Source organism: Suncus etruscus, chromosome 1 (assembly GCF_024139225.1).
Source record: "Suncus etruscus isolate mSunEtr1 chromosome 1, mSunEtr1.pri.cur, whole genome shotgun sequence".
NCBI lineage: Eukaryota > Metazoa > Chordata > Mammalia > Eulipotyphla > Soricidae > Suncus > Suncus etruscus.
Genome location: NC_064848.1, coordinates 84,098,701 through 84,120,793, shown reverse-complemented (window position 1 = coordinate 84,120,793; position 22,093 = coordinate 84,098,701). Strand labels below are relative to the sequence as shown.

General features: G+C 36.1%; 1 protein-coding gene and 1 non-coding gene across 2 annotated transcripts in view; one reads left to right on the top strand and one right to left on the bottom strand.

The window, feature by feature from the left end:
• Nucleotides 1-3,845: 3,845 nt before the first annotated feature.
• On the bottom strand, nt 3,846-3,952 carry LOC125996085 (U6 spliceosomal RNA). The gene has a single exon (XR_007491212.1). It is a non-coding gene; the product is annotated as a U6 spliceosomal RNA (small nuclear RNA).
• A 603-nt stretch (nt 3,953-4,555) lies between these two features.
• SHOC1 (shortage in chiasmata 1) overlaps nt 4,556-22,093 on the top strand; it is a 114,796-nt gene continuing 97,258 nt past the window's right edge. The window contains exons 1-4 of the mRNA XM_049774727.1: nt 4,556-4,600; nt 9,178-9,295; nt 11,090-11,174; nt 13,414-13,598. Of these exons, the coding sequence (XP_049630684.1) occupies nt 4,556-4,600; nt 9,178-9,295; nt 11,090-11,174; nt 13,414-13,598 (433 nt within the window). The remainder of the gene's footprint in view (nt 4,601-9,177; nt 9,296-11,089; nt 11,175-13,413; nt 13,599-22,093) is intronic.

Genomic DNA, 22,093 nt, shown 5'->3' with positions numbered 1-22,093 from the left:
CTAGAATCAATATTTGCTCCAAAATCAATGAAAATGGAAAAATGTGCGAATATTTTGTGGAATAGTTTCAGAGAAGAAACCACCTATAAAAAATACTTTGTGAGCATTATTTGAGTGTGAAAATGAGACACCAACCTTGCCTTTTTATTTTTAAAAGAAAACATGTATTCCTCACATTGATTAATACAACGGAATCTGACATTATTAAAAATAATTTAGTTGGGGCCGGAGAGATAGCATGGAGGTAGGGCATTTGCCTTGCATGCAGAAGGATGGTGGTTCGAATCCCGGCATCCCATTTGGTCCCCCGAGCCCGCCAGGAGTGATTTCTGAGTGTAGAGCCAGGAGTAACCCCTGAGCGCTGCTTGGTTTGATCCAAAGAACAAAATAATAATAATAATAATAAAAATAGTAATAATAATTTAGTTGGGGTTGAAGTGATAATACATCAGGTAGGGCACTTGCCATGTATGAACCAAACGGGGTTCAACCCCGATCACTGTTATGGTTCCCAAGCCTGCCAAAAGTGATTCCTTAGTACAATCAGAAAAAAAAACCTTGAGCACTGCTGAGTTTCGTCAAAACAAAAGCAAAATTGGATGATTAGGGAGAGACTGATTTTATTCCAAAGTTTATTGTAATATCCAAAATCCCTTGTAATTCATTGATAAACTAATTGTGTTCTGGATTAAGAAGTGTATTTTGGTGGAAGATTGTCCAAAAGATTGAGACTAATTTTTTGTGTTCCAAAGCCTTGAATTGGATGTCCAGCATTTTATAATCCCCAGGACTCCCTGGAGTGTCCTCCTCCTCAAAAGGAATTTGCTCTTAGTTTTTTTTAACTCAGTAGTGATATGTTTGTTATTAAAAATATATTTATAACTATAGATGAGATTTTCAAATTTTCTGGTACAGCACTCTTGCCATCAGCCAAAAACAGAAAAACACCAAAAAGTTAAAGATAATAATGAAACAAAACTAAGATCATTTGGATTAAGATACATCATCAACTAAAAGTACTGTACTTATTGACAAAGTATTGTATAAAAATATTGAACTTACATCTGAATTTCCAAAGACATTTTCAATCACAGATCAAAATGACTAAGATCATTTGATAATCTGCTCTCTCTTAAAGTTACTTTCTTTGGTTTAGCATATATGAAAGCAATCTTGTACTAAGTCAACTTTATAAATTTTTTCTACTATCTTGTTAGATGAGTTTACTAATAATATTGTATTGCCCAAGGTTTAAAATGTGTTAAGACCTTAGTGCCCAGGATACAAGAGCCACCCATTGAGTGGGAGAAACTATTCACCCAATACCCATTCGATAAGGGGCTAATCTCCAAAATATACAAGGCACTGACAGAACTTTACAAGAAAAAAACATCTAATCCCATCAAAAAAATGGGGAGATGAAATGGACAGACACTTTGACAAAGAAGAAATACAAATGACCAAAAGACATATGAAAAAAATGCTCCACATCACTAATCCTCAGGGAGATGCAAAACAACTATGAGGTACCACCTCATACCATAGAGATTGGCACACATCACAAAGAATGAGAACAAGCAGTGTTGGTGGGGATGTGGAGAGAAAGGAACTCATCCACTGCTGGTGAGCCATATGGAGATTCCTCCAAAAACTGGAAATTGAGCTCCCATATGATCCAGCTATACCACTCCTAGGAATATACCTTAGGAACACAAAAATACAATACAAAAATCCCTCCCTTACACCTATATTCATTGCAGCACTATTTACTATAGCAAGACTCTGGAAACAACCAAGATACCCTTCAATAGATGAATGGCTACAGAAACGGTGGTACATATACACAATGGAATATTATGCAGCTGTCAGGAGAGATGAAGTCATGAAATTTACCTATACATGGATGTTCATGGAATCTATTATGCTGAGTGAAATAAGTCAGAGAGAGAGAGAGAGAAACACAGAATGGTCTCACTCATCTATGGGTTTTAAGAAAAATGAAAGACATTCTTGCAATAATAATTTTCAGACACAAAAGAGAGAAGGGCTGGAAGTAACAGCTCACCTCATGAAGCTCACCACAAAGAGTGATGAGTTTACTTAGAGAAATAACTACATTTTGAACTGTCCTAATAATGAGAATGTATGAGGGAAATAGAAAGCCTGTCTAGAGTACAGGCAGGGGTTGGGTGGGGAGGAGGGAGATTTGGGACATTGGTGATGGGAATGTTGCACTGGTGATGGTGGTGTTCTTTACATGACTGAAACCTAAACACAATCATGTATGTAATCAAGGTGTTTAAATAAAATATATAAAAATGTGTTAAGACTATTCTAAATGTTAGTTATTTGGGAATTTAGGCATTTTATTTTCTAAAAATAAAGTAGAACTTTCTAATTTTAGTCTATGTGCTGCCAAAGTGAGCGTAAGTGTAACTTTCAAAATTCTACTTTACTACTTCAGTACAGTTTTATCCTTGGCTACTTGATTTTAGTTTTTTTGTTTGTTTGTTTGTTTGGTTTGTTTTTGAGGCCACATTGGCTGTGCTCAAAACTTATTCCTGGCTATGCACTCAGAGATCATTCCTGGTAGTTCTCTTGAGATCATATGTGGTGGAAGGCTAGCACCCTTCCCACTGTTCTATTACTCCAGACCCTGATTTTAAGACCAATTTAAAGATAATTATCTTTTTTTTTTTGGGTGTTGAACCTTATCAAATGCTTTCTCTACATCTATTGATATGATCAGTGATTTTTATTTTTCTTGTTATTGATGTTTTGTATTATGTTGATAGATTTACGGATGTTAAACCACCCTTGCATTTCTGGGATGAAACCTACTTGGTCGTACTGTATGATCTTCTTGATGATGCATTGAATCCTATTTGCCAGGATTTTGTTGAAAATCTTTGCATCAGCATTCATCAGGGATATTGGTATTTTGGGGGATGCACTTTCTTCTTTTTTTTTTTTCTAATACCTCATGGTGGACTTTATAAAATTGAAAGAATATTTTCTATTATATATTATGACAATTTCTTTTTTTTTTCCAGTTAATCCTAAATTGTAGTGCATCTTTTATACTTTTTCTTTTTTTTTTTTTAACACCACCCATCACCAGTGCAACATTCCCATCACCAATGTCCCAAGTCTCCCTCCTCCCCACCCGACCCCCGCCTGTACTCTAAACAGGTTCTCAATTTCCCTCATACATTCTCATTATTAGGACAGTTCAAAATGTAGTTATTTATCCAACTAAACTCATCACTCTTTGTGATGAGCTTCCTGAGGTGAGCTGGAACTTCCAGCTCTTTTCTCTTTTGTGTCTGAAAGTTATTATTGCAAGAATGTCTTTCATTTTTCTTAAAACCCATAAATGTGTGAGACCATTCTGCGTTTTTCTCTCTCTCTCTGACTTATTTCACTCAGCATAATAGATTCCGTGTACATCCATGTATAGGAAAATTTCTCTAAATTTCCTCTAAATTCTGGCACAAGACAAGGCTGTCCTCTCTCACCACTCCTATTCAACATAGCACTGGAAGTACTCGCTATAGCGATTAGGCAAGAAAAGGATATCAAGGGAATCCAGATAGGAAAGGAAGAAGTCAAGCTCTCACTGTTTGCAGATGACATGATACTCTACTTAGAAAACCCCAAAGACTCTATCAAAAAGCTTCTAGAAACAATAGACTCATATAGCAAGGTGGCAGGCTACAAAATTAACACACAAAAATCAATGGCCTTCCTATACACCAATACTAATAAGGAAGAAATGGACATTAAGAAAACAACTCCATTCACTATAGTGTCACACAAACTCAAATAATTATCTTTTTTTTAAAAAAAAATATGAACGCTTCACGAATTTGCGTGTCATCCTTGCGCAGGGGCCATGCTAATCTTCTCTGTATCATTCCAATTTTAGTATATGTGCTGCCGAAGCGAGCACTAAAGATAATTATCTTAAGAAAATCATTCTTCAGACTTGTGAGCTTTAGCAACAAAGTGATCATGTTAAAAATATTTCAGTACACCAATTTTTTGTTGCACATATTAAACAATATTTAAAAATGTATGAACAGGGGACCAGAATGATAGATCAGGAGATAGGGTGTTCACCTTGCATGCAATCAACCTGGGCTCGATCCCCAGCATCCCGGGTCACCTGAACCTGCCAGGAGTGTTTCAGAGCCAGGAGTACACACTGAGCAATGCCGGGTGTGTCCCCAAAACCAATATATATAAATATATATGAACATTTTTGTCAATATTTTTTATATATTTAAGTTAGTATTGTTCATTTTAAATTAAATTTTATTCCTAGAAAGGCATTAAATTATTATGAATTATATATTATAATATATTGTATAATATATATTATTATATATTATAAATTATATGAAGGCATTTTTATTCATTTAAAGGCATAAATGAATGAACAATAGCTATGTGAATAAGATTTGTACTATGTACTTGATTGATATTTTACCATTATCTAATTATTTTTGTATTTCCAGATATTAAAATTTTTACTGCTTTAAAGAAAGAAGGTATGTTTTCATCATTCAAATATTGTGCAATAGATTATTTATATGAGGTGAGTGTTATTGTATTACCACTTTATTTACAAAGAATTGTGATATAAAAGTGTTCTCTGTTTTCATTATGATTATTATAATTTTGCAGTCTTCAGATTAATCTTTCAATACTTTGATAGTCTTGTAAAGTTACTTCCTACTTCTAATTTACCTAAATAACATTTCTTATGGAAGAAATTTCTTTTTTTTTTTTTTTTTTTTTTTTTTTGGTTTTTGGGCCACACCTGGCGGTGCTCAGGGGTTACTCCTGGCTATCTGCTCAGAAATAGCTCCTGGCAGGCACGGGGGACCATCTGGGACACCTGGATTCGAACCAACCACTTTGGTCCTAGATCTGCTGCTTGTAAGGCAAACGCCGCTGTGCTATCTCTCCGGGCCCGGAAGAAATTTCTTAATAATTTGACCTGAATTTGAAGCTATCAGGAATGAAAATAGAAACATTACAGATTTTGGGCTGTTTATATGAATCTTGAAAGAACTTTCTCAAAAGGAATGGGGTTGATAAGCAATCCCAATTACCATATTTTTCACATTAAATTTCCATAGATTTATCATTGGTTTGATTATTGTTGAATTTCAGAGCTTCATATGTTCATAGATATCACCACTTCCACCCGAAAAGTTTCAGTGCCATTCTCTACCCATTTTTCCAACCTCCTCTCCTTTCTCTAATCACCATAATATTTACCAAATTAATGAGTTGGTTTGTTATTTTTAGCTACCTGGCTTGATTTATGTGTTTATATTTCACATTTGAGTCAGACATTTTGTAATTATCTTCCTTATTTCAATTAGCCTAATCTCTTCAAGATTTATCAATTTTTTCCTGGAAGAATATGATTTCATCATATTCTTAAACAATCACTATAGCATTCCAGTTTCTTTATCCAGTCATCTGTTGATGGGTATTTAGTTGAGGCTATGTTGGCTATTTAATTCTAAATGTATGTATAGTTTGCTTGGAGGGCCTTTATTCTGTTTCACTGGTCTATGCACACCTATATTTGTCCCAATACAATATCTATTTTTTGTGTGTTTATTTTTGGGGGGGTCACACCCAGCAGCGCTCAGGGGTTACTCCTGGCTCTATACTCAGAAATTGCTCCTGGCAGGCTCGGGGGACCACATGGGATGCCAGGATTTGAACCAATGACCTTCTGCATGAAAGGCAAACGCCTTACCTCTATGCTATCTCTCCGGCCCCTACAATACCTATTTTTAACTACTGTTGTTTTGTATTTAGAAATTGCTTTGATGGGGTTTTTGTGTGTGTGTGTGTGGTTTTTTTTTTTTTTTTTTTTTGGTTTTTGAGTCATACCTGGCTGAGCTCAGGGGTTACTCCCGGCTCTATGTTCAGAACTCACTCCTTGTAGGCTCGGGGACCATATGGGATGCCAGGATTTGAACCACCATCCTTCTGCATGCAAGGCAAATGCCCTACCTCCATGCAATCTCTCTGGCCCTATTATTATTGTTGTTGCTGTTGTTGTTATTATTATTATTATTATTATTATTATTATTTGCTTTTTGGGCCACATCTGGTGATGCTCAGGGGTTACTCCTAGCTATGCACTCAGAAATCGCTCCTGGTTTGGAGGACCATATGGGATTTAGTAGATTATGAGGCTGATGTTTAAAAGACCCGTGAAAAGCAGAGTATCAAGGCACATTTTTGAAGAAACTAACTAGAATAGTAGTTATCATCTAACAATTTGTTATTCTTATGTTTCTTTTTTTTTTTTTTTTTGGTTTTTGGGCCACACCCGTTTGACGCTCAGGGGTTACTCCTGGCTATGTGCTCAGAAATCGCCCCTGGCTTGGGGGGACCATATGGGACGCCGGGGGATCGAACCGCGGTCCGTTCCGTTCCTTGGCTAGCGCTTGTAAGGCAGATACCTTACCTCTAGCGCCACCTTCCCGGCCCCATTCTTATGTTTCTTATTGACATATTAAAGTCTGATTTTCTTTATAGCTTTTAATATATATATACTAAGGGAACATTATAAAATATTTTTGTGAAATTAACAATACTTTTATTATTTAAATTATTAATATTTTTCATTACTTGTTATTATTCATTTATTTTATAAACAGAAACACTGTATAGTAAGTAAAAGGGAATATTCAGATATTATCATTCTTCTATATTGAGGAAAGCAAATGTGTCATTATAACATACATGGTTGAAAATAAGAAGTCCTTGCCATATAAAAACATTTGTGAATGCACTACAGAGATTGCTCAATGGTCACAAATCCAGAGGCCTAGGGTCTATGCTGGGCACTTCATATTCCCCTGAGTATCAACAAGAGTATCATAAAGTGAAGACTGAGCACTTTCAGATGTGCCCCCAATATATATTAATGTGTCAGTGTGTATGTATGTGCAAAGGTATTATTCACTTGCAAAATTAATCTATCTTGAAACTTTTATCCTTAAAAAGTACTTTACTTTTTTGCTGCTATACTTTCCCTATGATATAGTAAAAAAATGATAGAAATCAATGGCAAATCATGAAAAAAGAGAACTAATAAAGCTTATGGAAATAGTATCAAAGAATCATTCAAATTACTGATAAAATAAGTTACTGCAAGATTATATCAAATCAATGTATAAGAGCAATAAAATACTTTGAATATTAAAGGAGTTTTAATATACCTTGGGAAACTTTGTCTAAATCTTTATAGTTTTAAAAAACTATACTTAGAGATAGTTGTTGATGTGATGCATATTATATATTAATTTTTGTGAGAAAATTATGAAGTCATAAATGAATTATAAATGAAATTTTGCTAGTAACAAATTTTAAGTTTCATAAATTAGTTCTTTTAGAAATGAGTCATGTGTTTTTTTACAGTATGGAACATTGGTTCTCTTTTTATATAAATTAGCTGAGTTTTTTTATTATACCATGTATTCTTGGATAACGAAGACCTTATATTTAATATAACTTATGCAGACATAAAACTTAGAAAACAATGTAATAAGTAGTCATTTACCCAGATATATAGAATATTTATTTTGTGGTAAGTTGAGAGTAATAGAAAATGTTTCACAGAGGGGATATTGCTTAAAATACACCTTAAAAAATGATAGGATTTTGATAACTAAATAAGAATAGCTGGACATTTTTCAGAGATGCACTGTAGGCCTCAGTGTCAATGAAGAAGCGATTGCTAAATATAATGGGAACAGTAAGGAGAGGCCTATATTTTATTTTATTTTTTTTCATTTTTAATATAGTTTTTATTTTCATCATAGTGTCTTACATATTGTTGACAATAATATTTTAGGTACATATTTACATAAAATCAGGGGGATTCCCATCAGCGATTTGTCCTCCCTACACCTCCGTTTTCGTCCTACCTCCCATATCCACCTCCCTCACCCCTGGGTTGCTAGAATATGTGGTCTGCTTTGTACCTAGTTTACTACTTTGTAGTCTTGCACCTGTTTGGTCTTGGTGCCTCCCCATTTTCCCCTCTAACTGGGAGGCAGGACTAGATAGTTCAAGATATGTGATTTTGTTTGAAGAAAAGTAATAAACTGGCGTAAAAGTCTAATACGCTGAAAATGGGTGTAATCCTTCTAGAGGCTCTCATCATCGGTTTGAGAAACGAAGGAGAAAAATAAGGTGAAACACCCCAACCGTACAAAAAGAAGTGTCAAATATCCAGTGAGCACTCCAACAATAACAATGATAAGCACCACAAAAAAAGCCATGGTCTTGAGATAAAAAACATGGCAGGGCGAGGCCTATATTTTAAAAAAGTCAGTATTAAAGGGAAATGGGAAATCAAGCTAGAAAATAAATGTTAGAAAATAGTTTTTTCTAATTTTATATTCGCTTTAAAAATTAGTTTTATTGGGGCTGGAAGCGATAGCACAGCAGTAGGGTGTTTGCCTTGTATGCGGCTGACCAAGACAGACTTTGGTTGGATCCCTGGCATCCCATATGGTCCCCCAGCCAGGAGCAGTTTCTGAGAGCATAGCCAGGAGTACCCCTGAATATCATCGGGTGTGGCCCAAAAAAACAAAACCAAAACGAAATCAGTTTTATTTTCTGAAATAACATAAAGATACTTTTAAATGAAATAAAGCAAGTTATATACTAAGTATATTTTTTGTCAAACACACACATCTATACATTCATTCACAAGTCACATAAATGTTAGTCTGACCTAGGAGGAAATCTGTAGGTATGGATAGAGATCTTAAAGAATTAGAGCACATGCCTTGCATACTAGAGCTCTGTGTTCTGTCCCTGGCTCCACATGGTCTCCCAAGTACCAATAGAAATGACCTCTGAGAACTGAATCAGGAGTGACCTCAGAGCACTTCTGGAAAATAAAGCAAATAAAACCAAACAAACAAATAAAATATGTAGAAAAATACACTGAACTGTTACTGATATTACTCTCTCCGTTGTGATTTGATATCTTATAGCAAGATATTATTATCTTTAAACAAAACTAATATAAATATAAAAGAATAGAAAATGTTAATATTATGCACATTAGTACATTAAAATTTGCAAATATATTAAATTATTATATAATCTTATTTCCTTACACAGAATTTAGTTAAAAAGGCTTGCAGAAATGCTTTAATGCTTCGAATCCCTTCATATTTATGTCAAGATGAAAAATTTTCAGAAGTTTTTGATGATAAATATAGGAGACCAAGGACAAGAGGTATTTTTTTTTAAACGTATTTAAACCTATTTTAGGGGACTGGAGAAATGGCCCAAAGGATTGTATTGAATCCTTTGTATGCAGGAGTCCTGTGTTTGATCACTGGCACCACATGGTCACCAGAGCATGTTCGATTGTGATCCAAAAATCAGGACTGGGAAACAAAGAAAACTGCTTTGACCCTATGTAGCAGATCAGCGGATTACCATCTGAAGTAGCCTCCAACCACTAATGATTCAGGACTTCAATTAGTATCTCAGCTCTCACATAGGTTGTCTCACAGAGTTTTTTCCGCATAGGTTGCCTGTGTTTCTCAGTGAGGTTAAGCCTCCACCACTCACTATGTTATCTGGTTCAACAGCACCCACTTCACTGATTATCTTCCTTGTTTTCTTTCCCACTATTTGAATGAAGTTTCGGGGACCACTTCCAAAATAAATAGTTTGCACCCAAATCATTGCCTCAGAGTCTGCTGAGGGAAACTGAAGCAGGATTATACCAGTTACTTAATGCGTTGCCCTTTGCAGGTAGACTTGCATTACCTGGCTCAGTTCATATACTGGCTGTCACACCAAGCAGATGAAAATAAATTTTTTGCCACTAAAAATAACCTTTTTTTTTTTTTGCCATTTGTAAAAATGACTTATCTAGAGAGTTAGGAATGTATCTCTGCAGAAATGGGAAGAACTGTGGATTAAAAAAAAAAAGAATTGAGGTTAGAGAGATAGCACAGTGGTAGGGCGTTTGCCTTGCACACAGCTGATCCAGGACGGATGGTGGTTCGAATCCCGGCATTCCACATGGTCCCCCATTCCTGCCAGGAGCGATTTCTGAGCGCAGAGCAGGGAATAATCATTGAGCACCACCGGGTGTGACCCCCCCAAAAAAATTATACCCAATGTCATCTTATTAGTGGGTTATAAAAGTATTTAAGAGGCACTGACTATATATTAAGAGATATCATCAAGGTAACAAATCTAATAATAATTCTTTTTTGGGGGGCGAGTCACATCCAGCGGTGCTTAGGGGTGACTCCTGGCTCTGAGCTTAGAAGTGGCTCCTGGAAGGCTCCAGGGATGCCAGGATCCGAACCACCATCCATCCATCCATCCATCCATCCATCCATCCATCCATCCATCCATCCTGTGTTGGCCATGTGCAACGCCTTAATGCTGTGCTATTGCTCTGGCCCTAATAATTATAATTCTTATAGAATATACTCAGTGACTCAGACATTTCCTCTGACATTAGTATACCATTAGTGTGGTCCTTTTTTCATAAAGAATCATGGGTTTAATTTTGGGAATAAGTTATAGATAAGACTTTAGATAAAAGTTTTAAAATGTGAATCAAGAGTAGCTGAGTTAGATCTGAGCTACCTGGTAAAGACACATCTGTAGTGAGCGATGTCATCATTAAAGTGATTGATTGGAATCTTCACAGTTGGAGAACTTTGTGCCATTTGGTACATCTTTGGCTTTTGTCAAACAAACTGATGCAATATTTCACAAAAACACTGAATTTGGGTCAGAAAATGGACAAAGTAAAAAAATATCATTTGAACTGTCCTATGATAAATTGATAGCTTTTCAGCCAAAATAATTTTTAAAATATATGCAAATATGATTAAATAATGCTACTCTTAGTATTATGTCTTCAAGGGAAATAGAGCATAGTAAACTTAAATGGCTAATAAAGGCTTTAGAGGAATAATATGCACTAGAGCTATCTAGTATCCTTTTATTAATATAAAAGAAAATTCTAGGAACTGATGTTTACCTTTCCCCTTTCTAGTGTCAACTGTTCCAGTTTTGGGGATGACAGATTTAATCTTGGATCAACAAAAAGAAGATCTCCTTGTGGAAGATTTCTTTGAAAAGTATGTGTCCTTACCCTAAATTTTTCCATTTACATCTAGAAGAAAAATTATATAAACAAGAGAATGAACACTAGAATATACCTTGTTTTATAATGTAACAAATTTTCTTTTTTAAATTATATACCACTGTGAAATACAGTTAAAAAGTTGTTTATAGTAGAGTGTTACAAAATGTAACATGATCTAGTTCCCAATATAAACGTATTCTCTTCCAGTCACCCTGAACTTTCTTCTTCCTTAGATTATGCCAATATTGTTCCCCCATTTTAGGCCTTTGTCTGGTTGCCCCCTACCATTATTAAGGCAGCTGAAAAATTATCAGCTCCTTATAAGCTCATTCACTAATGCCTCTCTCTGAAATATATTTCTACTAATCTGACCTCTTAATGTTACTTGATGTACTTATGTGTTATTTTATTTCATTCATAAAAATTTTACTACCTGAGATCATTATATATTTATTAGTCTTTTTTCCCATTATCAGATAAGCTTTATGGGAGTAAGAAATTAATCTGTTTATCACCTCCATTTTCAGTGCCTGAAATGGTACTACTACATTTCAAGTGCTCAATATGTACTCATTTTAAATTAAGGAGTTGATTTTTGAGAGTAAATGAAAATACAAAAAATATTATGCTGTGTAGAAACAGAATAATCTAAATTGACCACCTAGAAAATATCAGTATCTATAGAATAGATAGAAGAGGAGGCAACAGTGAACAAAGAATATATAATATTAGACAGGTACATTGGACAATATTCAGGAAATTCAGCCTTTCAAACATTTATATCTAAGAGATAGAATTTAGTGAATTTTGGCAAGACTGCAGGGCTAAGATTATTATAAAATGTTAGCTGTCAATAACATTTAGTTTTAGAATAAGATAACAACTATATAAGCACTATGTTTAGAATTCTCCGTCTAGAAATAAATTTCTTATGAGTAAAATGAATCTGGTAAAGTTGAAATGTTTTTCTTGTGCCTTGTATTCTCTTAAATGGCAAAGGAGTGGTTTCAAAATGTCACTTCTTATAAAATAATAAAATATAATTATTTAAAATAGCCCCAATATTAGATTCCTTTAGTCTGTAGGCAGAATTTTTAAGGCTAAAATAGGATGACATAAACATATATGTTAGGATATATGGCCAATTTATCAGTATTAGGAAGATCTCTTGTAATGCCAAATAACCCAGTGAACTGCATATTTGCATCAGTCAGCACACAGCAAAGTATGGATAACAGCCAAAGCATCAATAAAGACCTATAAAAACAGTAACAGTAAGAAGTTACCATACTAAACTTGAAGAATCAGTGAGTGATCTGAGCAGGGGATCATTGGCAAAATGATCCATAGAGGAAAGCATCCACTTAAAACTGTGACCAGAGAGGAAGAATTTGGGAGGATAATGTTTTATCAAGTCTTCTCCCAACTTTGACATGTTTCCTATTCATTGAACTCAACCAGAAGCCATAGAGCTTTGTAGATTTAGGGATCAGTCTCCCTATTTGCAGAACAGAATATAAAAATTGAGTAATAATAAGAAAAACAGATATTGAATATTTAGCATGAGGACAGTTTGTCAATGCATGACAAAGTCTAAAACTCTACATACATGTAGCCTCTTCACTTTTATTTTTAGGAAAGATATTTAAAAAAAAACCTTGAAGCGATTTCTGAGTGTAGAGCCAGTAGTAACCCATGAGTGCTGCTAGGTGTGACCCCAAAACAAAACAAACAAACAAAAAAACCCTGAGACAAATGCAAGAAGATATTCCTGTGTTCTAGTAGCAAACAATAATAATATTTAAATTTCCAACTATATGGAACTGGTTGAATAAATTAGTATATACCATTACAATAGGTTCCTGTTCAGTCATTTAAAAATGAAATTAGGGACCAGAGTGATAATGCCCTGAGTGTGGTATGGTCCAGAAACCAAAAAGAAAAAGAAAATGAAGTGAATATACGTTGATTGAAATAGAGATGGGTTTATGCTTCATTTTTTTGCATAAAATGAAAGATTACAGAAAATCATGCACATGAATTTATTTTTGCTTTATAGTTCAAAAATAATTGAGAAAAATTCTTAAAGATTCATATCTTGAGTGGCAGGACTATATGTAACTTTTCTCTGCCTTAGAATTTGGTCATTCTTCTAGAATAATATATACTATTTGTTAATAAAGATGTTTTAAAATACAACATATAAAATCATTATTTTTATGATGTCATAGAAAACCAATTACAGAAATGATGACCCCAATTAACAATGAATTTGATGAAGTTATTCCAAGTTCAAACCCAAACTCCCCAACTGAAGTAGAGGAAACCAACTTATATACTTATGAAGACTACATTGACATTTTTACACCCATTAACCCTTTAGTAATATATCCTGCACTTCAAGCAGAGAACCAAGGTAAAAATGTATTACTTTTGTTAGTATAAAACATTATTACTGTATGTTTTTTCTTTCAGTGAATTTTTGTTTTATTAGAAACACTACTTTTTATTTTTTAAAAATTTGCCTATAAATTATAATTCTGAGTTTTGTTACAATATTTTATCTTTGATATTAACCCCCTTTTGTAAATGAAATTATTTGGGTGGGGTTTTTAAGTCTTCTAGGATTCCAAATAGTACTCAATGGTACTCAAAGAATGTCACCGAAATGATATTAATTTGTGTACAACCTAATAACTCAAATTGGCATGAAATTAGATTAGTAATTATTATCTTATTTTCCAAAATATGCTAAATATTTTAATTTCTTCTAATTTATATGAAATCTTACTCAAAGTAAAATTGAATATTTGCATTATTACATCAAGACATCACTTATATCATATAAATTTACCATAAATAGTTTATCCAAATTATATTAAAATTACTCGCTTTACTTTAACCATGTATAACTGCTTTTCTTTTTAAATAAAATGTTGTTACCATAGCTTGTTTTATATAATGTTTTAAGATATGCTGTAATGAACATTAAAGATTTTGGAGCACATCGCTAGAGTGTTTGTCTTGTACGCAGCCAACCCTGGACAGACCCCGGTTCAATTCCCGGCATCCCGTATGGTCTCCCGAGCCTGCCAGGAGTTATTTCTGAGTGAAGAGCCAGAAGTAACCCCTGAGCACCACAAAAACAAACAAACAAAAACAAAAAACAAACAACAACAACCCAAAACATAAAAGTAACAAAAACTTGCCAGCATTGAGGCTATAGCTTACATCTGCTTTGAATGTTTGAGATCTCAGGTTCAATCCATTTGTGCTGCACTAAACTTTAAAATAATTTTATTTGGGTGTCAAACTGATTTCTTTATTATTTTTACTGTAACATGGTTAAAATTGAGTTAACATTTATAAATTGTGATGTACAAAGATATTACATCTTCTTCACCACCCTAAGACTTCTTCACCTAAGACTCTCCACCACTGTCTTCATGTCGCTTCTAGACCACCTCTTCCTCCCATATCTCCACTCCCCATGCTTAGTAAACTTAGTTTTACAATCCAAGACTAAGGGTTTGTCTTTGTTTAATACTATCTATTCCTTTGTTTCTTTATATACAGATGAGTGAGATCATCCAGTGTTTGTCCTTCACCCTCTGTTTCACTTTGCTTGAAATGATCTTCTGTTTCATCCACATTGCAATGTACTTCAAATTTCATCTTTTCTTATATTTGTGTAGTAATCTATTGTGTATATAGACCATAACTACTTTAACTATTCATCTGTTGTTGGACATTTGTGTTGTAGCCAGTGTTGCAGTGAACATAGATTTTCAAATTAATGTTTTTTGTTTTGTTTTGTTTTGTTTTGGGGGGGTCACACCTGGCAGCACACCCGGCAGCGCTCATGGGTTACTCTTGGCTCTATGCTCAGAAATTGCTCCTGGAAGGCTCAGGGGACCATATGGGATGCCGGGATTTGAACCACCATCCTTCTGCATGCAAGGCAGAAGGCCTTACCTCCATGCTATTTCTCCGGCCCTCAAATTAATGTTTTTGTGTTTTAGGGGTAGATACCAAGAAGTAGAATTGCTTAGGTCATATAGAAATTCTTACATTTTTAGAGAAATCTTCATCTGTTTTTCATAGAGGCCGAACTGAATAATAGTCCCACTAACAGAAAACCAGGTTTCTTACCAGGTGTCTTCATCACATCCTCATCAATACTCGTGTGTCTAGTCCTTTTTAAAATATCGGTCATTCATATTGGGGTGAAGTGGGATCTCATTTTGATTTACATGTCCCTAGACTCTGCAATGAATTTCCAAGTTCCAAAAATATCTAAAACCCAAGAGAATGAACTTTTATTAGAACCTATAAAGTTTTTTACCTTAGGTTTTTGTTTGTTTGTTTGTTTTATCTTACATAGATGTTAATCCAGCTACTTTTTTTGGTTTTCAGTAAGCCATACTCTGTTAGTGGGGTTCTGGGGATTATTTTGGGTGCCAGCTATCTAACCTGGGTCACCTCCTGCCATCCCCACTATACTATTTATGTCTTCAGAACCTATTTTTAGCTAGATTTAATCATGAAACAGTGGTTTATCTTGACTTTTTGACAAGATTTTTTAATGTTGTTCATTAAAGTTTATGAATTTCCATATCTTTTGGCACACTTCTTTATGTTGTTCCTTGTTATTAATACATATATGGCCACTAAGAAGTATTTTCGGGCTCCCTGTGTGTGACACCAGGCGGGGAAAATCCGCGGAAGTACACCGGCCCAGTGGGGCTCAACTGTGAAAGACTGTGAGTGTGACCTGTCTATGTCTGTCTACTGTCCTCTTGCGTGAAACTCTTGCGAGTGGGGCAAAAAGAGGCTCAGAGGAGCACGGCCGCTCCGCTTCGCTACGCGGCCGTGCACTCTTTCTAAGGAAAGAACTCCATTGCAACAAGAAGGAAAAATCACACTAAGAACGGCGCTATATCACAGAAGCAAACATTTCTCTCTGGACTGTCTTCTCTGTTGCATGCTCGGGCCTAAGATTTGACCCAGTGTGAGGCTTCATCCACGGAGGACTCCCCTCCCTTAGAGGCAAGTCAGCCCATCCAGAAAGGGAGGAGCCAGAGGAGTGTGCTGCCTACATCATATAGACAATGAATACCACCACAACACGTAGAAAAACCCACAATACAAGTGTGACAATGGGGAAACAACGCAGGCCAGCATCAGACATAGAGAATGAAGATGACAATTCTGAGGACCAGATAATGACTGACCAACTAATCAACCTCTCAGATAAGGACTTTAGACTAGCAATATGGAAGATGCTCAACAGACTCCAAGAAACCATGGATCGAGTTGAACAGAACACTAATAAGAACCAAGAAAATATGAAGGCAGAAATCACAAAACTCCAAACTGAAATAACATGTCAACTAACAGGACTGAAAAAGTCAGTAAACGAAGTGAATGACAAAATGGATAAGCTCTGGGACAGGGTATCAGAAGCTGAGAATAGACTTGGTGCTGTGGAAGATGAGATACATAACAATTCCATACAGCAGGAGAGATTGGACAAAAAACTTAAAGCAAATGAGCAGACAATGGAAAAATTAGTCAAAGAATGGGAACAGATGAAAATAGAAGTCTATGATAAGATCAACAGAAACAACTTAAGAATCATTGAAGTCCCAGAGACCCAGGAAGAAAATTTCCAGGAAGAATCAATGGTCAAGAACATCATTAAAGAGAAACTTCCAGAGCTAAAGAATATATGTGATCAAATCCTGCATGCCCGAAGAGTACCAACCAAAAGAGACCCCAGAAAAACCACCCCAAGACACATCCTAGTCACAATGACAAATCCCACAGATAGAGACAGAATTCTGAAAACAGCAAGATCAAAAGGGGAAATCACGTTCAAGCAAGCTTCCCTGAGATTTACAGCAGACCTGTCACCAGAAACACTCAATGCCAGAAAGCAGTGGTGGGATATTGTGACAAGACTGAATGAAATGAATGCTTCACCCAGAATACTATACCCAGCAAAACTCACTTTCCGGTTTGATGGAAGAATACATGGTTTCACAGACAAAAAACAGCTCAGAAACTTCACAGACACAAAACCAGTCTTAAGAGAAAAACTGAAAGACCTAATCTAAGACAAGACTACCCAAAAGACACACCAAATTTTGAAATAAAGATGGCGTTAAATCCCAGGACAATTCTTTCTCTCAATGTCAATGGACTAAATGCACCAGTTAAGAGACACAGAGTGGCTAAATGGATCAAAAAACTCAATCCAACCTTCTGCTGCCTACAAGAAACGCACCTGAATAGTCAGAACAAACATAGACTCAAAATAAAAGGCTGGAGAAAAATTATCCAAGCAAACAACACCCATAAAAAAGCTGGAGTGGCCATACTAATATCAGATAATGCAAACTTTATACTCAGGAAGGTTGTAAGGGACAAAGACGGACATTTTATATTAATCAAGGGGTACGTAGAGCAGGAAGAATTCACTCTCCTAAACATATATGCACCAAATGAGGGGCCAGCAAAATATTTAATACAACTATTGACAAATCTGAAAAAGAATATCAACAACAACACAATAATTGTGGGGGACCTTAACACGGCTTTGTCAACACTGGACAGGTCAACCAGACTGAAACCCAACAAGAATATACTAGACCTGAGGAGAGAAATGGAAGAAAGAGGCCTAGTGGATATATATAGGACACTCCATCCCCAGAAACCTGGATACACATTCTTCTCCAATGTACATGGGACATTCTCCAGGATAGACTACATGCTGGCACATAAAACATACCTCCATAAGATCAAGAGGATAGAAATTTTGCAGACTACCTTCGCTGACCACAAGGCTCTGAAATTATTTGTGAACTCCAAAGGGACTCAGAAGAAACACTTTAACACCTGGAAGTTAAACAGCCTCATGCTCAATAACCAGTGGGTCCGAGATGAAATCAAGGAGGAAATAAAAAGGTTCCTGGAAACAAATGACAATCAAGACACAAACTCTCAGAACTTATGGGACACAGCAAAAGCAGTACTGAGAGGAAAATTTATAGCTTTGCAAGCACACATCAGGAAGGAAGAAGGAGCTTACCTGAGTAGCTTAATGACACAGCTAATAGAACTAGAAAATGCTCAACATAAGGACCCAAGAATAGGAAGACAGAAGGAAATAACAAAGCTGAGAGCAGAAATCAACGAAGTGGAAACTCAAAAAACAATCCGAAAGATCAACGAAAGCAGAAGTTGGTTCTTTGAAAAAATAAACAAGAGGGGGCTGGAGAGATAGCATGGAGGTAAGGTGTTTGCCTTGCATGCAAGAGGTCATCAGTTCGAATCCCAGCGTCCCATATGGTCCCCTGTGCCTGCCAGGAGCAATTTCTGAGCATGGAGCCAGGAATAACCCCTGAGCACTGCCGGGTGTGACCCAAAAAACCACAAAAAAAAAAAAAAAAAAAAAAAAAAAGAAAAAATAAACAAGATTGATAGACCACTGGCAAACCTAACAAAGAAAGAGAGAGAGAGAAACTTGATAACTCGTATCAGGAATGAAAAAGGAGAGATCACTACTGATATGACAGAGATTCAAAGGGTAATCAGAAACTACTTTGAAAAACTCTACGCCACTAAAAATGAGAACCTGGAAGAAATGGATAAATTCTTGGACTCTTATAATCTTCCACGGTTGAAGGAAGAGGATGTAGCATATCTAAACACCCCCATCACCATTGATGAAATTAAAACAGTAATCAAATGTCTGCCGAAAAACAAAAGCCCAGGTCCAGATGGATTCACTAATGAATTCTATCAAACTTTCCGAGAGGAACTACTGCCAATCTTGGCAAGACTCTTTCATGAAATTGAACAAACAGAAACACTTCCAAATAGCTTTTATGAAGCCAACATCACCTTGATACCTAAACCAGACAGAGACGCTACCAAAAAAGAAAATTACAGACCAATATCACTGATGAATGCAGATGCAAAGATCCTCAACAAAATCCTGGCAAATAGGATTCAATGCCTCGTTAAGAAGATCATCCACTACGATCAAGTAGGTTTCATCCCAGGAATGCAAGGCTGGTTTAACATCCGTAAATCTATCAACATAATACACAACATCAATAACAAGAAAAATAAAAACCACATGATCATATCAATAGATGCACAGAAAGCATTTGATAAGGTCCAACACCCATTCTTGATCAAAACACTCAGCAAGATGGGAATGGAGGGAACCTTTCTCAATATAGTGAAGGCCATCTACCACAAGCCAGTGGCAAATATTATCCTCAATGGAGAAAAACTAAAAGCCTTCCCTCTAAATTCTGGCACAAGACAAGGCTGTCCTCTCTCACCACTCCTATTCAACATAGCACTGGAAGTACTTGCTATAGCGATTAGGCAAGAAAAGGATATCAAGGGAATCCAGATAGGAAAGGAAGAAGTCAAGCTCTCACTGTTTGCAGATGACATGATACTCTACTTAGAAAACTCTAAAGACTCTATCAAAAAGCTTCTAGAAACAATAGACTCATATAGCAAGGTGGCAGGCTACAAAATTAACACACAAAAATCAATGGCCTTTCTATATACCAATAGTAATAAGGATGAAATGGACATTAAGAAAACAACCCCATTCACAATAGTGCCACACAAACTCAAGTATCTTGGAATCAACTTGACTAAATATGTGAAGGACCTATACAAAGAAAACTATAAAACTCTGCTCCAAGAAATAAGAGAGGACACACGGAAATGGAAATGCATACCCTGCTCATGGATTGGCAGGATTAACATCATCAAAATGTCAATACTCCCCAAAGCATTATACAGATTTAATGCCATCCCTCTAAAGATACCCATGACATTCTTCAAAGAAGTGGATCAGACACTCTTGAAATTCATTTGGAACAATAAACACCCTCGAATAGCTAAAGCAATCATTGGGAAAAAGAATATGGGAGGAATTACTTTCCCCAACTTTAAACTGTACTACAAAGCAACAGTTATCAAAACAGCATGGTATTGGAATAAGGATAGGTCCTCAGATCAGTGGAATAGGCTTGAATACTCAGAAAATGTTCCCCAGAGATACAACCACCTAATTTTTGATAAAGGAGCAGGAAATCCTAAATGGAGCAGGGAAAGCCTCTTCAACAAGTGGTGTTGGCACAATTGGATAGCCACTTGCAAAAAATTAAACTTAGACCCCCAGCTAACATCATGTACAAAGGTAAAATCCAAATGGATTAAAGACCTCGATATCAGCCCCAAAACCATAAGATATATAGAACAGCACATAGGCAAAACACTACAGGACATTACAGGCATCTTCAAGGAGGAAACTGCACTCTCCAAGCAAGTGAAAGCAGAGATTAACAGATGGGAATATATTAAGCTGAGAATCTTCTGCACCTCAAAGGAAATAGGGCCCAGGATACAAGAGCCACCCACTGAGTGGGAGAAACTATTCACCCAATACCCATCAGATAAGGGGCTAATCTCCAAAATATACAAGGCACTGACAGAACTTTACAAGAAAAAAACATCTAACCCCATCAAAAAATGGGGAGAAGAAATGAACAGACACTTTGACAAAGAAGAAATACACATGGCCAAAAGACCCATAAAAAAATGTTCCACATCACTAATCATCAGGGAGATGCAAATCAAAACAACGATGAGATACCACCTCACACCCCAGAGAATGGCACACATCACAAAGAATGAGAATAAACAGTGTTGGCGGGGATGTGGAGAGAAAGGAACTCTTATCCACTGCTGGTGGGAATGCTGTCTAGTTCAACCTTTATGGAAAGCGATATGGAGATTCCTCCAAAAACTGGAAATCGAGCTCCCATACGATCCAGCTATACCACTCCTAGGAATATACCCTAGGAACACAAAAATACAATACAAAAACCCCTTCCTTACACCTATATTCATTGCAGCTCTATTTACCATAGCAAGACTCTGGAAACAACCAAGATGCCCTTCAACAGACGAATGGCTAAAGAAACTGTGGTACATATACACAATGGAATATTATGCAGCTGTCAGGAGAGATGAAGTCATGAAATTTTCCTATACATGGATGTACATGGAATCTATTATGCTGAGTGAAATAAGTCAGAGAGAGAGAGAAAAACGCAGAATGGTCTCACTCATCTATGGGTTTTAAGAAAAATGAAAGACACCCTTGTAATAATAATTTTCAGACACAAAAGAGAAAAGAGCTGGAAGTTCCAGCTCACCTCAGGAAGCTCACCACAAAGAGTGATGAGTTTAGTTAGGGAAATAACTACATTTTGAACTGTCCTAATAATGAGAATGTATGAGGAAAATGGAGAGCCTGTCTAGAGTACAGGCGGGGGTCGGGTGGGGCGAAGGGAGACTTGGGACATTGGTGATGGGAATGCTGCACTGGTGATGGGTGGTGTTCTTTACATGACTGAAACCCAAACACAATCATGTATGTAATTAAGGTGTTTAAATAAATTAAAAAAAAAAAGATATGAAGCTCACCAGAAAAAGTGGGGATTGCAATTAGAGAAATAACTATGCTGAGAACTGTCATAAAAATGTCATTGAGTGAGGGATGTAGGAAGCCTGTCTCGGATACAGGTGGAAGGTGGGGAGGGAGGAGAAGGGGGCACTGGTGATGAGAAGGTTGCACGGTGAAGGGGGGTATTCTTGTTAAGACTGAAACCCAACTACAATTATGTTTGTAATTTCGGTGTTTAAATCAAGAAATTATTAAAATAAAAAATGTTTCACATAAAAAAAAAGAAGTATTTTCTTCCACCAACTTTTTTTTGTGTTTGTTTTGTTGCAATACCTGGAAATGCTCAGGCCTTACATGGCTATGTACTCAGAGATCAAGCCCTATTGGGACTTCTGTTAAGTTTT